Below are 16104 nucleotides of genomic sequence, written 5' to 3'. Positions count from 1 at the left end.
TGGAGTTTTTGGTCACGCGCTGTTGTAGAACGACCTTCATTGTCCATCAAGGACAGAAAGAGGGCCTTGCACATTCTCGTTTCAATTTCTTTCACGCCTCAAGTCTATTGTTGCTTATCAGAACAAATTTGAGTTACTATCATTGATAACTCGCAAAATATGTTACTTGTTCTTAGTTATAATATCACATTTGGGTATAATTTCGATTGTAATATTTCTACAAAATGGCTGCGACGCACTCGAGCACGTTGCCTGCCACACCCGCGGACACTATCAAAACCTTGCCCTTAAATTTCAAATGACGAAATTAATAATGATGTAAAAATCACAAAATAGATTAATTTAAGTCCAAAATGAGTTTATTTGGTCATGCACACATAATGTGCTACCTCACATTTCACCTGTAAACTTTCAACCCTCAGCTGTGAACGTCAAAATGGCAGCATCCATACGAGGCATTGGAAGAATTTTATGCCGCGTGACCCCTTTGCTTTTACAGAATATTCGGCAGAATAAGGTACTTATATTATTTTCTATAGTGTGTCAGGTAAGCAAAAGCTAGGACCTTTGCTGCACACCTTCAAATACGTTAGATCACGAAACAGTGACCGAACTACTGTCGGTCGTTCAATAGCCAGCTAACGTCACAGCTAGTTGGAAACATACCTGTGCATCATCCAATACAACCCCAGTCATATGTTTCACAGAACCAGTCTATGCAAAAATATTAGCAGTATTGCCTTGTGTACAGTATACTGTATTTGCGAGTTTCATACTTGACTGACAGTATTTGTTTGGTTTCTATCTTCCAAAGAGTTTACCTGTCAGGCTTTGGCCCCGGGCTGTGTTTCCAGGTGTGCAGTCCAGCCTCGCTCTCTGCACTGCAGCCTCACCCGAGATCCCCAGTGATGCCGGGGAGGCGCTTGCCCGCTACAAGGACAGACCATGGGACTACCTGGAGAGCGAAGGTATGTAGATTAGAACTTGAATGTCTACTCTACACACTTTTTTAAAGGGATGGTTCTGCATACCCAGACGAAGTATGCTCAATGGAGAATCTCCATGCAAGTAGTCCAGGATTAGTGTAATTCATTTCTGTTAATCTATCCATGTGTCCATCCACCTCTCATGTTTCTAGAGTACTTAGCGCTCTATGGAACCAGTCCAGTGTGGTCTGACTACAGGAGGAACCACAAAGGAGGTATCCCTCCTCAGAAGACGCGCAAGACTTGCATTGTACGTGTAACAGAGCTGGTTCTGTAACCTTGACTGATACTTGTGACAGTTCGCCGAGCTATTGCCCAGGCTTTGGGGTGTGCACAGATCAGAGGATGTCTTCCATGATGCCGTCTGCTCTAACTCCATATTATATTCTCCACTAAACAGATGTGACTGCAACCTCAACACTTTGTTTCATTTTCAGAGAGGAGACAAGATATGTGGGAACCCCTGTCCAATCTGTCGAGACTCCAATCTCATCATTAACTATCAGGTCTGGTCTCTCACTCATGGAACACACACGCATTGTGAGCGATTGAAAATTAATTAGTTGTTCAGTTGACGTAACAGGCTATTCAATTTTGTTTGTTAATCAATGGCCCATTGTCTTCCAGTAGAACGTGAAGCTACTGCAACAGTTCATCAGTCCAAATACAGGCATTGTCTTTGACTCCACACGGACAGGTAAGATATGTTCAATTTACCTAATATGTATACAATTGTATGAATGAGTCATCCATGCTGAATTCAGCAGGTGTTATCTAAATAAGTTATCTGATTGACCAACACAGTTGACATGTGAAACTGAGGCTGCCAATAGGTGTTTCAGTGATAAAATTCTCCATAAAGTAAACAACCTTTTGCAAAGTTTCAGGTAACCAAAGTGCCACATTTTATATTATCTCCATCTACATTTTTATCCAGGAGTGTGTCAGAAACAGCAAAAGCAACTCAATCAGGCGATTGGCACTGCAAGAGACCATGGTAAGTTCAGCCTCTGTGACTAAGGAGCAGAATGCTGGAGCTCTACAGTAATAATGGAGAATTGCATTTTTGTGACCAGCCCAGTGCTTCAACAAGGCCACCAGAACAGAAATGTAGTTCTATACAGTAAATTGTCCATATTTTTTCCAGGGCTTCTACCCTTCCAGGTTCCTCATGTGGACTTCTCAGGAGAGGACTACTCCAACTGCCATGACGCAGTGGGCTCAACCCCTCCTCCCCCCACCATTACCTCTGGTGATCCTTGGTACCGGTGGTACCACACCATAGAGCCAGACGAGACTGAAGTGGCTAAAGTCAAGAAGACCTATAAGGCATATTTGAAATAGACAAAGACCTACCTGAAATTGATGAGGGTGTATCAGAGGAATTATGGTGAAAGTTTGAGGATTTAATTGTGTTTCTGGACAGAGCACATTTTGTTCATAAAACACATGTGTCAAAATATTCAGATTGTTAGTGTTTTGTTTTTGGACCTTAAGCTAAATTGCCTTTCATATTTCTAGTCTTACGCAAACAATATGCTAAAACACGTCAGATTAATTCCAGACCCTTCTCCCAGGCTACAATTTATCAGCTCAGTTACAGTACATGCTATATGGACCATCCACGAGTAATCTGTCTAATCTCATATCCATGGTTTTGTATTTAAAGAGCAAGTGGTACAATAAAAACATGTAAGATGCAAAATCATTTATTTCATTGCTTTTTTGTCTGTAGGAAATACTTAATACAGGTATGTTTATTCCCAGTTAAGAGCTCTGTTTCTACATGTATGGAGCCAGTGGTAATGTATTGCCATTTCCTCGATTGTAAGTACTTCAGCATATTGCTTTCTTCCTGTCCCATTGTTACATGGGTGAGACATGCCTATTTGTTCAGTCAAATTCTGAATTCCAAGACACTTCTGGATCCTATCAGATCTACCGGTGTGGGGCAAGGGGGCAATTTGTAGTTCTGAAAATGTATCTCACAGGCCGAGAGGATACTGCAGTACACCAAGGGGTGTGTCTTAATAATCCAACGTGGCTTCCTTGACTTCAGCCATGATGTTGCCTAAACCTATCCTAAGTTTTCAAATGATCAAGGAAAGGAAGCCACTTTAGACTATGAAGATGCACCCCAGCACTGAGCTAATGTCATAGCCAGCATCAGCAGTGGGTTATATTACATTTCTATTTCCTCCTGGGGTCTGTTCAAACTGGCACCCTATTCCCTACATAGTACAGTACCATCTGACCAGGGCCCATAGTGCTCTGGTCAAAAGTAATGCACTATATTAGGGAATAGAGCCCTGGTTCTGCTGTAGGTAGGTCACTCCTTGACCTTGTGGACCAGGGTCTCCCCCAGTGATTCCAGGACCTCCCGTTTGTAGTCCTCAAAGTCTCCGTCTATCTGGTTGACGGACCGGTCCTCCACCACCCACAGCTGACAGGCTGTCTCAGTGATGAGCCGGGCATCGTGACTCACAATGATCACCGCTACGATGGGACAACAGCAGGGAAGAGGATATAACCATAAGAGTCTACCAAAGGGCACCATCAGTAGCATGCAAATAGTTTGATGTTGACCACCACTTTATTTATGCCATCACTACACCAATTTCAGAGGCTACTTTCTGATCCTACATTTTAACAAAAATAAACATTAACAGCCTCATACTGTGTTCATACCTCCTTTGTACTCGTTGATAGCTTCTGATAAGGCATCGATCGACTCAATGTCCAGGTTGTTAGTAGGCTCATCCAGGATGAGAACGTCAGGTTGCCGACAGGCCAGCTCAGCGAACACCACTCTGGCTTTCTGACCACCTGGATGGAGAGGAACAGAGAGAAGACAATTAGAAAACAGATCGACACGCACACTGGATGATTGTGTGTGAGCGCGCATGTTTCTATTCTTAACCTGATAATTTGGATATCTGGATGGTGTGTGCGTGGCTCTCCAGACCGAAGCGGCCCAGACACTTCCTGCTGTCCTGGTAGGGCAGGTTGAAGTTCCTCTGGAGGTACTCTGTAGCTGCCTCCTCCATGTTCAGCTGGTCAGCATACTGCTGGTTGAAGAAGCCCACCTTCAGCCGATGGTTCTTTCTCATCTCCCCCTTGGACTGAAAGGCAAATCAACACACATTTAGCTTGACAGTTACACCCATCAGTGCACAAACACTTCTGCTGTATTTGTGTGTGTGTATATATATAGATCATATGTGTTTTTGTTTGAAGGGAAACTTACTGGATTTAACCTGCCTGTGAGAAGTAGTAGTAGGGTACTCTTCCCGACTCCATTGGGTCCAACTATACAAACTGAACAAGGAAAAAAAAGAGTTAAGGTATAGTATGGAGGCTAATGACCAGAAAGTCCAACGTGTCGCAGGTATGCAAACAGAAAGGATTTCTACTTACTTCTAGTCTCCATGTCGATACCAAAGTCCACATTCTTGAAGAGGGGTTTGTGTCCCTCAAAGGCAAAATCTACACCTGAGACAGAGCAGAGGGTTAAACAGGGATACACAAAAAGTGAGAGGAAGAGGGGAACAAAAGAGGGAGAACTCACTGTGCAATCCGAGGATGGGAGGAGAGAGAGAAGGGGGGTTGGGGAAGGTGAATTTGACAGTGTACTCTTTGGGTCGTTTGAGCAACTCCGTAGCTTCCTGACTCTCCTCCTCCACTCCTCCCTTTTTCTTTCCCTTTGCTTGCTTCCTGGTCAAGGCATCCTTAGTCTGCTTCTCCTAGAGAGACAGAAAACAGTGGATGATGGGAGAAGTACAGAGAGAGAGACAGAACCATGTCTAAACAGGGGTAGCTGTCCTGTACTCACGGCCTGTTTGGTGGACTTCCCTCCAGCCTTGAGATCTTTGAGCTTCTTCTCCTGTTTGTCGTACTGTTTCTGAAGCTCCTTCTGCTTCTGAACGTACATCTTCTTAAACGTCACTGAGAAACAGAGAGAGAGAAGCTTCAATCTATAGAACATGGATCCAACTGCAAGTGGCTCTGGATAAGAGCTCCTGCTAAATGTAAATGTGTATAGAGCTAGTCACACATTAGTTTTTTATGTGTTGTTTGTGGGGTAGGAGAAAGAATGTACATCGCTAATAAACTCACAGTAGTTCCCTCTGTAGTAGTAAAGTTTCTGGTTGTCCAGGTGAACTATGTCAGTACACACATCGTCCAGGAAACTCTGGTCGTGAGACACGATGAGGAGAGTCTTCTTCCAGCCCTGAAGGTAGCTAGGAGGAGAGATTAACATATTAGGCATTGCAGTGGTATCATTACAGATCCAGGGCAGAAAGGAGACCCATTGAGTAAGCAGCTGCATGAAGTGTGGCCCTGTGAAATAAGTTATATTTAAGTAAAAGGCTGCGTGTGGTGTGCCCTTACTTGTTGAGCCAGATGACAGCGTTGAGGTCAAGATGGTTGGTGGGCTCATCCAGCATCAGCAGGGTGGGCTCCATGAACAGAGCTCTGGTAGGAGAGAGCAACTGGAAGCTTAGAATTCATTTTCACTGCTGTTTTTATTTCTGAGTTATACTTTCGTTCATTATTATTCTCTGTAAAAGTGACATTGTAACAATGCACTTTGAATTACGTTTGACTTGACCTGCAGAAGTAGCTGAAGAAAAAAACAATTGAAGAAATTCCCATATTGCTAAAACATCTATAATCAAATAATTTCAGATGTATAGAATTGCCTTGGGAGGGCTAAGGGGTCAACAGATATGAGCTTAACTTGACCTATATTTTAACAGAAACATCCAAGATGGCAGCATGTCAAGTCGTTGTCTGTGACTAGTAGTTTTTAACCTACAAATAATCTATTAATTAATGATGGAACAAATTTACAATTTCCTTGTTGTGTATTGCAAACTATTTAGTTTTGCTGGTGTAAAGATCGCAGGTCTCCCTCAACCTCGGATAACTTTTTCCCGCTATTTGCACTTCTTCACTTGAAGTTTACCAAAGTAACCCTCTCTCTGGCTGGCCTGGGTTCTATCCTCAGCTTTCCCTCTGCAGAGTGTCTCGTCCAAGCTGCTCCTCTTCGCTCTCAGCCTGGTTGTCAGAGGCAGCTCAACAATCCCCAAGCCCTTCTCTCAATCGACCCCCACACTCACATGCATACACACAGGCCCCTCTCTCACCTTACCTTTTCCTTGTCTCTATTTCTTACAGCTTACAGTCGCTGGGTGAGTACATCTGACAATGTGCTCTCCCGTCCATTAGACATTTTGTCTGCGGGAACTCGCTCTTTCACTCGGCCCACTCGTCCAAGTGCCGATGCATTTGGGGCATGATGTGAACACTGTTTTGTACTGTCTGGAAACTCACGTGTAGAATTAGCTTGCAGTAGGTCTCGTGCAAGTAGAAGGTTATTAAACAGAGGTGCCTAGTTATTCTTATTTTGTTGATATCAGGTAACGTGCAACCTAACCCTGGCCCTGATATGCAATGTCTCCAAACCCCCTCTGATTTTAAATCTAGATCTGGTCTTGGTATTTTTCATTTAAATGTACATAGCCCGTTGTCAAAAATTGATGGGGTTAGGATTTGGCCTAAATCAACTGATGTAATTGTATTTTCTGAAACCTCGCTCAGAGAGTGTGTTGTTAAGGATATTTGGTGGTTAGGTTATTAGCTGGCCAAAGGTAGGTTACATGAAAAGCGCAATACTATTAATATAACCGTGTGTTAGTGTGGGTTTTCAATGAATTTATTTGAATCATGAAACTCATCTGCATTTCCTGTAAATTCTCAGCAACAAAAGAGTGATCGAATTTAGATCCTACACCTGGACTTGGAATTCAGAAAAAACTGCACCTGGCTAGTGAGACTCTCATCCTCCAGCCTCCAGAGAACTTCTTAGTAGCTCTGTTCTGCATCTCTGGGGTGAAGGACAGACCAGCCAAGATACGACGGGCTTTAGCCTCCGCTGCTGCTGCCCCAATGATCCTCAACTCCTCATAGACCTGGTTGAGACAGACACACAATATGTACACATGCAGTGGTTAAGTCAATTGACAGATATTACATTAATATCTAAATGCAGGCTAAGAGACCATGACTCTATTTTTCCAGTTACCACAGTCTGAATGAAAACCTGACCCCAGCCCTGTATTCAATAGACTATCATAGCAATTGGGAAGTGGATATTTTGCCTGGCAGATCTAAGAGTGTTTTAGGGTTCACTTTTGATGTTTCCCCATACCTTGTCCAGTCTCTCAGCCACGCTGTCTTCTCCTTTCTCCAGGAGAGCCTGCAACTGCCTCTCCTCCTCCAGGAGCTTCAGACGCCTGGTGTCTGCCTTCAACACAGCCTGGACCGCTGGGGTGTCATCCGCCATCACCTCTATGAAGATATGGACAGCACGACAGTATGTTAAAGGGAGAAAACATAGTGCGGGTGAAGTGAGAGGGGTAGAGAGAAAGGAAGGGAGAAGAGGGGATAAGGGAAGGAGACAGAAAGGTATGAAGGTGGGGGGGGGTTCTTCAGAGAACGGGTGACATACCTTGCTCACAGAGCAGCACATCAATGTTAGGAGGGATACTGAGAACTCTGTTGGCGATATGTTTCAGAAGCGTGGTCTTCCCCTTCCCGTTAGGTCCAACCAGACCGTAGCGTCTTCCTGCCACCACCAGGAGATCTGCATTGACAAACAGCTCTTTCCCGTGAGCTGATATACTGAACCTCTCCAGCTGGAGGAAACAAAGAGCAGCACATTAAAACACTGAAACCACCATAGGTGAACTCTGATACTGCAAACTTTAGGGCTTTCCACTTGACATTCAGTAAGGAATGGTTGAAGGGACTAACCACCTCATACTCGCACTGTGTGCTTGCAAAGATACATTTAATACATAAAGTGCAATGTTTCAGTAACATAGACATTCATCAGCCATTTGATGTATCCCAACAACCATCCTCGTCCGTTCAACCATTCTTGTGTGTGTTAAGATGTTGCACTACATGACCAAAAGTATGTGGACACCTGCTCGTCAAACATCTTGCTATAACAGCCTTGCCACAAAGTTAAAAGCAGAGAATCATCCAGAATGTCATTGTATGCTGTAGAATTAAGATTTCCCATCACTGGAACTAAGGGGCCTAGCCTGAACCATGAAAAATAGGCCCAGACCATTATTCCGCATCCACCAAACTTTACAGTTGGCACTATGCATTGGGGCAGGTAGCTTTCTCCAAATCCAGCTTACTCTGTTGGACTGCCAGATGATGAAGCGTGATTCATCTCTCCAGAGAACGCATTTCCATGGCTCCAGTCCAATGGCGTCAAGCTTTACACCACTCCAGCCGACACTTGTCATTGCGCATGGTGATATTTGGCTTGTGTGCAGCTGTTCGGCCATGGAAATCCATTTCATGAAGCTCGCAAGGCACAGTTCTTGTGCTGACGTTGGTTCCAGATGATTTTTACGCACTGCGTCCTTCAGCACCTGGCGGTCCCTTTCTGTGAGCTTGTGTGGACTACCACTTCGCGGCTGAGCCATTGTTGGGGCTAAACGTTTCCAATTCACAATAACAGCACTTACAGTTGACCATGACAGCTCGAGCAGGGCAGAAATTTGACGAACTAACTTGTTGGAAAGGTGGCATCCTATGAGGGTGCCACGTAGAAATTCACTGAACTCTTCAGTACGGGCCATTCTACTGCCAATGTTTGTCTATGGAGATCGCATGGCTATGTGCTCGATTTTATACACCTGTAAGCAACGGGTGTGGTTGAAATAGCCGAATCCACTAATTTGAAAGGGGTGTCTACATACTTTTGTTTGTGCCTGTGTAATATAATATAAGAGAAAGATAGAGAGATGTGTCGATTGAGTTGATTTTTAGTCCTATTGAATTTTTCTTCAGTAAAATAAGTACGTTCTATGTAGTTCTCTCAATTCTTCAGAATAAAGAAACACTAGAAAAGTTGAGAGGGTCAGGTCACCTTGATATCTGATGCGTTCTCCAGCATGGCCTGCCTGGAAGACAACTCAGCCTGGGACACAGAGAAGTCTCCCTCAATGGCGTTGGCAGCACGCACACTGGCTACCTGCTTCTCATACTCAATCTAGAAACAAAGGCACAGACACACACAATTCATAAAATGCTTCTGTCTCTGGTTTGGCCCAAAAGCTCTCAAAAAGGTCAGTATTTGTAGAGTATATACAGTACCAGTCAAAAGTTTGGACACACCTACTCATTTGAAGGTTTGTCTTTAATTAGACTATTTTCTACATTGTAGAATAATAGTGAAGACATCAAAACTATCAAATAACACATATGGAATCATGTAGTAACCAAAAAAGTATTAAACAAATATAAGATATATTTTAGATTATTCTAAGTAACCACCCTTTGCCTTGATGACAGCTTTGCACACTCTTGGCATTCTCTCAATGAGGTAGTCACCCAGAATGATTTTTCAGCACTCTCAAAGGAGTTCACACACATGTTGAGCACTTGTTGACTGTTTTTCCTTCACTCTGCGGTCCAACTCATCACAATCGGGTTGAGGTCGGGTGATTGTGGAGGCCAGGTCACCTGATGTAGCACTCCATCACTCTCCTTCTTGGTCAAATAGCCCTTCCACAGCCTGGAGGTGTGTTTGGGTCATTGTCCTGTTGAAAAACAAATGATGGTCCCACTAAGCCCAAACCAGATGGGATATCGCTGCAGAATGCTGTGGTAGCCATGCTGGTTAAATAGGCTTTGAATTCTAAATAAATCACAAATAATGTCACCAGCAAAGGACCCCCACACCATCACACTTCCTCCATGCTTCAAGGTGGGAACCACACATGTGGAGATAATCCGTTCACCTACTCGGTGTCTCAAAAAGACACGGTGGTTGGAACCAAAAATATCAAATTTGGACTCAGACCAAAGGAGAGATTTCCACCGGTCTAATGTCCATTGCTTGTGTTTCTTGGCCCAAGCAAGTCTCTTCTTATTGGTTTCTTTTAGTAGTGGTTTCTTTGCAGAAATTCAACCATGAAGGCCTCATTCACGTAGTCTCCTCTGAACAGTTGGTGTGTCTGTTACTTGAACTCTAAAGCATTTATTGGTGCTGCAATTCTAGGTGCAGTTTTGTGCCGATTTCTGAGACTGGTAACTAATGAACTTATCCTTTGCAGCAGCGGTAACGCTCGGTCTGTGGCGGTTTTTGTGACTGCACTTTTAAAGTTCTTGAAATCTTCTGGATTGACTGACCTTCGTGTCTTAAAGTAACGATGGATTGTCGTTTCTCTTTGCTTATTTGAGCTATTCTTCCCATAATGTGAACTTGGTCTATCAAATAGGGCTATCTTCTGTATACCACCCCTACCTTGTCACAACATGACTGATTGGCTCAAACGCATTAAGGAAAGAAATGCCACTATTTAACTTTTAACTAGGCACACCAGTTAATTTCAATGAATTCCAGGTGACTACATCATGAAGCTGGTTGAGAGAATGCCAAGTGTGTGCAAAGGATGGCTACTTTGAAGAATCTAAAATAGATTCCAATTTGTAAGTCGCTCTGGATAAGAGCGTCTGCTAAATGACTTAAATGTAAATGTAATTTTTATTGGTTTAACACTTTTTTGGTTACTACATGATTCCATGTGTGTCATTTCATAGTTTAGATGTCTTCACTATTATTCTACAATGTATAAAATAGTAAAAAGAAAAACCCTGGAATGAGTCGGTGTTCTAAAACCTTGATTGGTACTGTTACCATTTTCTTTTTCTTCTTCTTCTCCTTCTTGCTCATGTTAGCAAAGGGGTCGTCACCTTTCTCCTGCTCCTGCTCTGCTATCACGTCTTCAGCACACTGACAGGAGAGGGATGCAGACAGAGGGAGAGTCAGTGATTTAGATGTTCTAAGGTGGCTCTACATGCCATGTATGACCTTTCCATACAGCAGACGATAAACACACACCTTCATTGTGTCATCTTCGTCGTCTTCAGCCTCTTCATCTTCGCTGCGCGGAGGGCGAGCAGGTTTGTTCATCCTCTGAATGGGACAAGTAACACAACATTATGGTAATACAGAAACTACGCTGCAAGTGATAAAGTCCTACTGTGACCCATATACCGTGGTCATGCATTATATTGGCCTAGATAGTTTACAGGTGTGGATATTCAGACTCAGTCACATAGTGCAGTGCATTCAGAAAATATTCACATCCCTTGGCTTTTTCTAAATGTTGTGTAACATCCTGAATTTAAAATTGATTAAGTTGGGTTGGTCACTGGCCTACACATAAAAAAAAAAAAAAAAAAGTAAAGTCGAAATGTCATGAGTATTTAACCCCTTTTGTTACGGCAAGCCTAAATAAGTTCAGGAGTAAAGGTTTGCTTAACAAGTCACATGATAAGTTGCATGGACTGTGTGCAACAATAGTGTTTAATATGATTTTTGAATGACTACCTCATCGCTGTACCCCACACATACAATTATCTGTTAGGTCCCTCAGTCGAGCAGTGAATTTCAAACACAGATTCAACCACAATGACCAGGGAGGTTTTCCAATTCCTCGCAAAAGGCACCTATTAGTAGATGGGTAAATAAAAAATAAAAAAGCAGACATTGAATATCCCATTGAGCATGGTGAAGATATTAATTACGGGTTGGATGATGCATCAAAACTCCCAGTCATTACAAAGATACAGGCTTCCTTCCTAACCAAATTGCCAGAGAGGAAGGAAACCACTCAGGGATTTCACCAAGAGGCCAATGGTGACTTTAAAACAGTTACAGAGTTTAATGGCTGTGATAGGAGAAAACTGAGGGTGGATCAACAACATTGTAGTTACTCCACAATACTAACCTAATTGACAGAATGAAAAGAAGGAAGCCTGTACAGAATACAAAATATTCCAAAACATGCCTCCTGCAACAAGGCACTAAAGTAATACTGCAGAAAATGTTTGCAAAGCATTCACTTTTTATCCTGAATACAAAGTGTTATGTTTGGGCAAATCCAATACATTACTGAGTATCTCTCCATATTTTCAAGCATACTGGTGGCTGCATCATGTTATGGGTATGCTTTTAAAATCAGCAAGAACTGGGGAGTTTTTCAGGATAGAAAAAGAAATGGAGCCAAGTACAGCTAAAATCCTAGAGGAAAACCTGGTTCAGTCTGCTTTTCACCAGACACTGGGAGACAAATTCACATTTCAAAATCACCTAAAACACACGGCCAAATCCACACTGGAGTTGCTTACCAAGTTAGTTTCAACTTAAATCTACTTGAAAATCTATGGCAAGACCTGAAAATGGTTGTCTATCATTGATCAAGAACCAATTTGACAGAGCTTGAAGAATAATGGTCAAATTGTTGCAAAATCCAGGTGTGGAACGCTCTTGGAGACTTACCCGGAAAGACTCACAGCAGTAATCACTGCAAAAGGTGCTTCAACAAACTATTGACTCAGGGGTGTGAATAATTATTTAAGTGAGATATCTATATTTCATTTTCAATAAATTAGCTAAAATGTCTAAAAACATGTTTCACCTTGTCTTTAAAGGGTAGCGTGTGTAGATGTGTGAGATTAAACAAATTCACACCATAATAAGAAAACATGGAATAAGTCAAGGGGTATGAATAATTTATGTAGACACTGTATGTTGCTAACCCATTACATTTCATATAGAATGCCATCCCTACATTCCAGAAGGAAAACTGTTTACACAAAGTCTGTGTCGTTAGCACTAGAGCGTTTCACTCACCTTGGGCTGTTCCTTCTTGCCTTTCTTTGGCTGAGGCTTCTCGTCCTCCGCTTCATCCTCCTCAGTTGCCTACAATAAAAAAAATGTAAAAAAATAATACAGTTGAAGTCAGAAATTTACATACACCGGAGCCAAATACATTTAAACTCAGTTTTTCACAATTCCTGACATTTAATCCTCGTAAAAATTCCCTGTCTTAGGTCAGTTAGGATCACCACATTATTAAGAATGTGAAATACCAGAATAACAGAGAATGATTTATTTCAGCTTTCATTTCTTTCATCACATTCCCAGTGGGTCAGACGTTTACATACACTCAATTAGTATGTTGGTGCATTGCCTTTAAATTGTGCAACTTGGGTCAAACGTTGGGGGTAGCCTTCCACAAGCTTCCCACAATAAGTTGGGTGAATTTTGTCCCATTACTCCTGACAGAGCTGGTGTAACTGAGTCAGGATTGTAGGCCAAGCTACATGTAACCAAGCTTTAACTTCCTGACTGATGTCTTGAGATGTTGCTTTAATATATCCACATAATTTTCCTCCCTCGTGATGGCATCTATTTTGTGAAGTACACCAGTCCCTCCTGCAACAAAGCACCCCCACAACATTTTTTAAATTTATTTTACCTTTATTTTACTAGGCAAGTCAGTTAAGAACAAATTCTTATTTTCAATGACGGCCTAGGAACAGTGGGTTAACTGCCTGTTCAGGGGCAGAACGACAGATTTGTACCTTGTCAGCTCGGGGATTCAAACTTGCAACCTTTCGGTTACTAGTCCAACGCTCTAACCACTAGGCTTCCCTGCCGCCCCAGCAGGGTAGCCATGATGCTGCCACCCCGGTGCTTCACAGTTGGAATGGTGTTCTTCGGCTTGCAAGAATCCCCCCTTTTCCTCCAAACATAATGATGGTCATTATGGCTACACAGTTCTATTTCTGTTTCATCAGACCAGAGGACAATTCTCTAAAACGTGCGATCTTTGTCCCCATCCGCAGTTGCAAAACATAGTCTGACTTTTATATGGCGGTTTTGGAGCAGTGGCTTCTTCCTTGCTGAGTGGCCTTTCAGGTTATGTCGACATAGGACTAATTCTACTTGTGGATATAGATACTTTTGTACCCGTTTCCTCCAGCATCTTCACAAGGTCTTTTGCTGTTGTTCTGGGATTGATTTGCACTTGTCGCAGCAAAGTACGTTCATCTCTAGGACACAGAACGAGTCTCCTTCCTAAGCGGTATGATGGCTGCGTAGTCCCATGGTGTTTCTACTTGCGTGAAGGTACCATGTTCATCTGTACAAACAATAGTACGCATTTGGAAATTGCTGCCAAGGATGAACCAGACTTGTGAAGGTCTACAATGTTTTGGCTAATGTCTTTTGATTTTCCCATGATGTCAAGCTAAGAGGCACTGAGTTTGAAGGTAGGCCTTGAAATACATCCACAACTACACCTCCAATTGATTGAAATGATGTCAGTTAGCTTATCAGAAGCTTCTAAAGCCATGACATCATTTTCTGGAATTTTCCAAGCTGTTTAAAGGCACAATCAACTTAGTGTAAGTAAACTTCTGACCCACTGAAAGTGTGATATCGTCAATTATAAAAGTTAAATAATCCGTCTGTAAACAATTGTTGAAAATTACTTGTGTCATGCGCAAAGTAGATGTCCTGACCGACTTGCCAAAACTATAGTTTGTTAACAAGTCATTTGTGGAGTGGTTGAAAAATGAGTTTTAACCAAAGACTCTGGGTTCGAGCCCAGGCTCTGTCGCAGCCGGCCGTGACCGGGAGGTCCATGGGGCGATGCACAATTGGCCTAGCGTCGTCCAGGTTAGGGAGGGTTTGGCTGGTGGGAATATCCTTGTCTCATCACGCACTAGCTACTCTTGTGGCGGGCCGGGCGCAGTGCACGCTGACCAGGTCGCTAGGTGTACGGTGTTTCCTCCAACACATTGGTGCGACTGGGTTCCGGGTTGGATGCGCACTGTGTTAAGAAGCAGTGCGTCTTGGTTGGGTTGTGTTTTGGAGGACGCATGGTTCTCGACCTTCGTCTCTCCCGAGCCCGTACGGGAGTTGTAGCGATGAGACAAGACAGTAACTACTAACAATTGGATACCAAGAATTTGTGGAGAAAAAGGGGGTATAAAAAATACTAATACAAGTTAAAGACTTGTATGTAAACTTCCAGCTTCAACTGTACGTACATTAGTGTGGAACAACAAATCAGTGATACTGGCTCCGGGGTTCAGAGTTGAATTTGACGGCTGTAGAAGGTGTCCAATTGGACTAGCTTCAGATCTTAGCTGTAAATTAAGTATGTATGTATGTATGAGACTGACAGACAGACACTGATCAAAAAAATAAAAGGGAACACTAAAATAACATCCTAGATCAGAATGAATGAAATATTCTTATTAAATACTTTTTTCTTTACATAGTTGAATGTGCTGACAACAAAATCACACAAAAATTATTAATGGAAATCAAATTTATCAACCCATGGAGGTCTGGATTTGGAGACACACTCAAAATTAAAGTGGAAAACCACACTACAGGCTGATCCAACTTTGATGTAATGTCCTTAAAATAAGTCAAAATGAGGCTCAGTAGTGTGTGTGGCCTCCACGTGCCTGTATGACCTCCCTACAACGCCTGGGCATGCTCCTGATGAGGTGACGGATGGTCTCCTGAGGGATCTCCTCCCAGACCTGGACTAAAGCATCCGCCAACTCCTGGACAGTCTGGACAGTCTGTGGACAGTCTGTGGTGGATGAAGCGAGACATGATGTCCCAGATGTGCTCAATTGGATTCAGGTCTGGGGAACGGGCGGGCCAGTCCATAGCATCAATGCCTTCCTCTTGCAGGAACTGCTGACACACTCCAGCCACATGAGGTCTAGCATTGTCTTGCATTAGGAGGAACCCAGGGCCAACCGCACCAGCATATGGTCTCACAAGGGGTCTGAGGATCTAATCTCGATACCTAATGGCAGTCAGGCTACCTCTGGCGAGCACATGGAGGTGTGACTGTGCGGCCCCCCAAAGAAATGCCACCCCACACCATGACTGACCCACCGCCAAACCAGTCATGCTGGAGGATGTTGCAGGCATTAGAACGTTCTCCACGGCGTCTCCAGACTCCGTCACGTCTGTCACATGTGCTCAGTGTGAACCTGCTTTCATTTGTGAAGAGCACAGGGCGCCAGTGGCGATTTGCCAATCTTGGTGTTCTCTGGCAAATGCCAAACGCCCTGCACGGTGTTGGGCTGTAAGCACAACCCCCACCTGTGGACGTCGGGCCCTCATACCGCCCTCATGGAGTCTGTTTCTGACCGTTTGAGCAGACACATGCACATTTGTGGCCTGCTGGAGGTCATTTTGCAG

The 16104-nt window shown here is 43.2% G+C and overlaps 2 protein-coding genes across 4 annotated transcripts in view; one reads left to right on the top strand and one right to left on the bottom strand.

The window, feature by feature from the left end:
- The first annotated feature begins 138 nt into the window (after positions 1-138).
- Positions 139-2694, top strand: mrps18b (mitochondrial ribosomal protein S18B). Its single transcript, XM_064983352.1, has 7 exons — positions 139-517; positions 815-968; positions 1139-1236; positions 1424-1492; positions 1617-1683; positions 1924-1983; positions 2134-2694. Exons 1-7 carry the CDS (start codon positions 437-439, stop codon positions 2328-2330), a joined length of 726 nt encoding a protein of 241 aa, XP_064839424.1. The 5' UTR covers positions 139-436; the 3' UTR covers positions 2331-2694.
- The window catches only part of LOC135552007 (ATP-binding cassette sub-family F member 1-like), a 27510-nt gene continuing 14085 nt past the window's right edge, over positions 2680-16104 (bottom strand). For all 3 annotated transcript variants that reach the window (XM_064983348.1, XM_064983350.1, XM_064983349.1), the window contains 16 exons: positions 12718-12786; positions 10921-10995; positions 10717-10812; positions 8944-9066; positions 7501-7687; positions 7201-7340; positions 6813-6961; positions 5379-5462; positions 5103-5227; positions 4819-4931; positions 4555-4729; positions 4404-4478; positions 4234-4304; positions 3907-4108; positions 3675-3812; positions 2680-3482 (listed from right to left, as the gene is read on the bottom strand). In XM_064983348.1, the coding sequence (XP_064839420.1) occupies positions 3316-3482; positions 3675-3812; positions 3907-4108; positions 4234-4304; positions 4404-4478; positions 4555-4729; positions 4819-4931; positions 5103-5227; positions 5379-5462; positions 6813-6961; positions 7201-7340; positions 7501-7687; positions 8944-9066; positions 10717-10812; positions 10921-10995; positions 12718-12786 (1989 nt within the window). In that variant the 3' untranslated portion in view covers positions 2680-3315. The remainder of the gene's footprint in view (positions 3483-3674; positions 3813-3906; positions 4109-4233; positions 4305-4403; positions 4479-4554; positions 4730-4818; positions 4932-5102; positions 5228-5378; positions 5463-6812; positions 6962-7200; positions 7341-7500; positions 7688-8943; positions 9067-10716; positions 10813-10920; positions 10996-12717; positions 12787-16104) is intronic.

This window comes from Oncorhynchus masou, chromosome 13, assembly GCF_036934945.1.
Source record: "Oncorhynchus masou masou isolate Uvic2021 chromosome 13, UVic_Omas_1.1, whole genome shotgun sequence".
Lineage (NCBI taxonomy): Eukaryota > Metazoa > Chordata > Actinopteri > Salmoniformes > Salmonidae > Oncorhynchus > Oncorhynchus masou.
The sequence above is the reverse complement of the archived record's forward strand: the minus strand, read 5'-3'. Positions and strand labels throughout refer to the sequence as shown.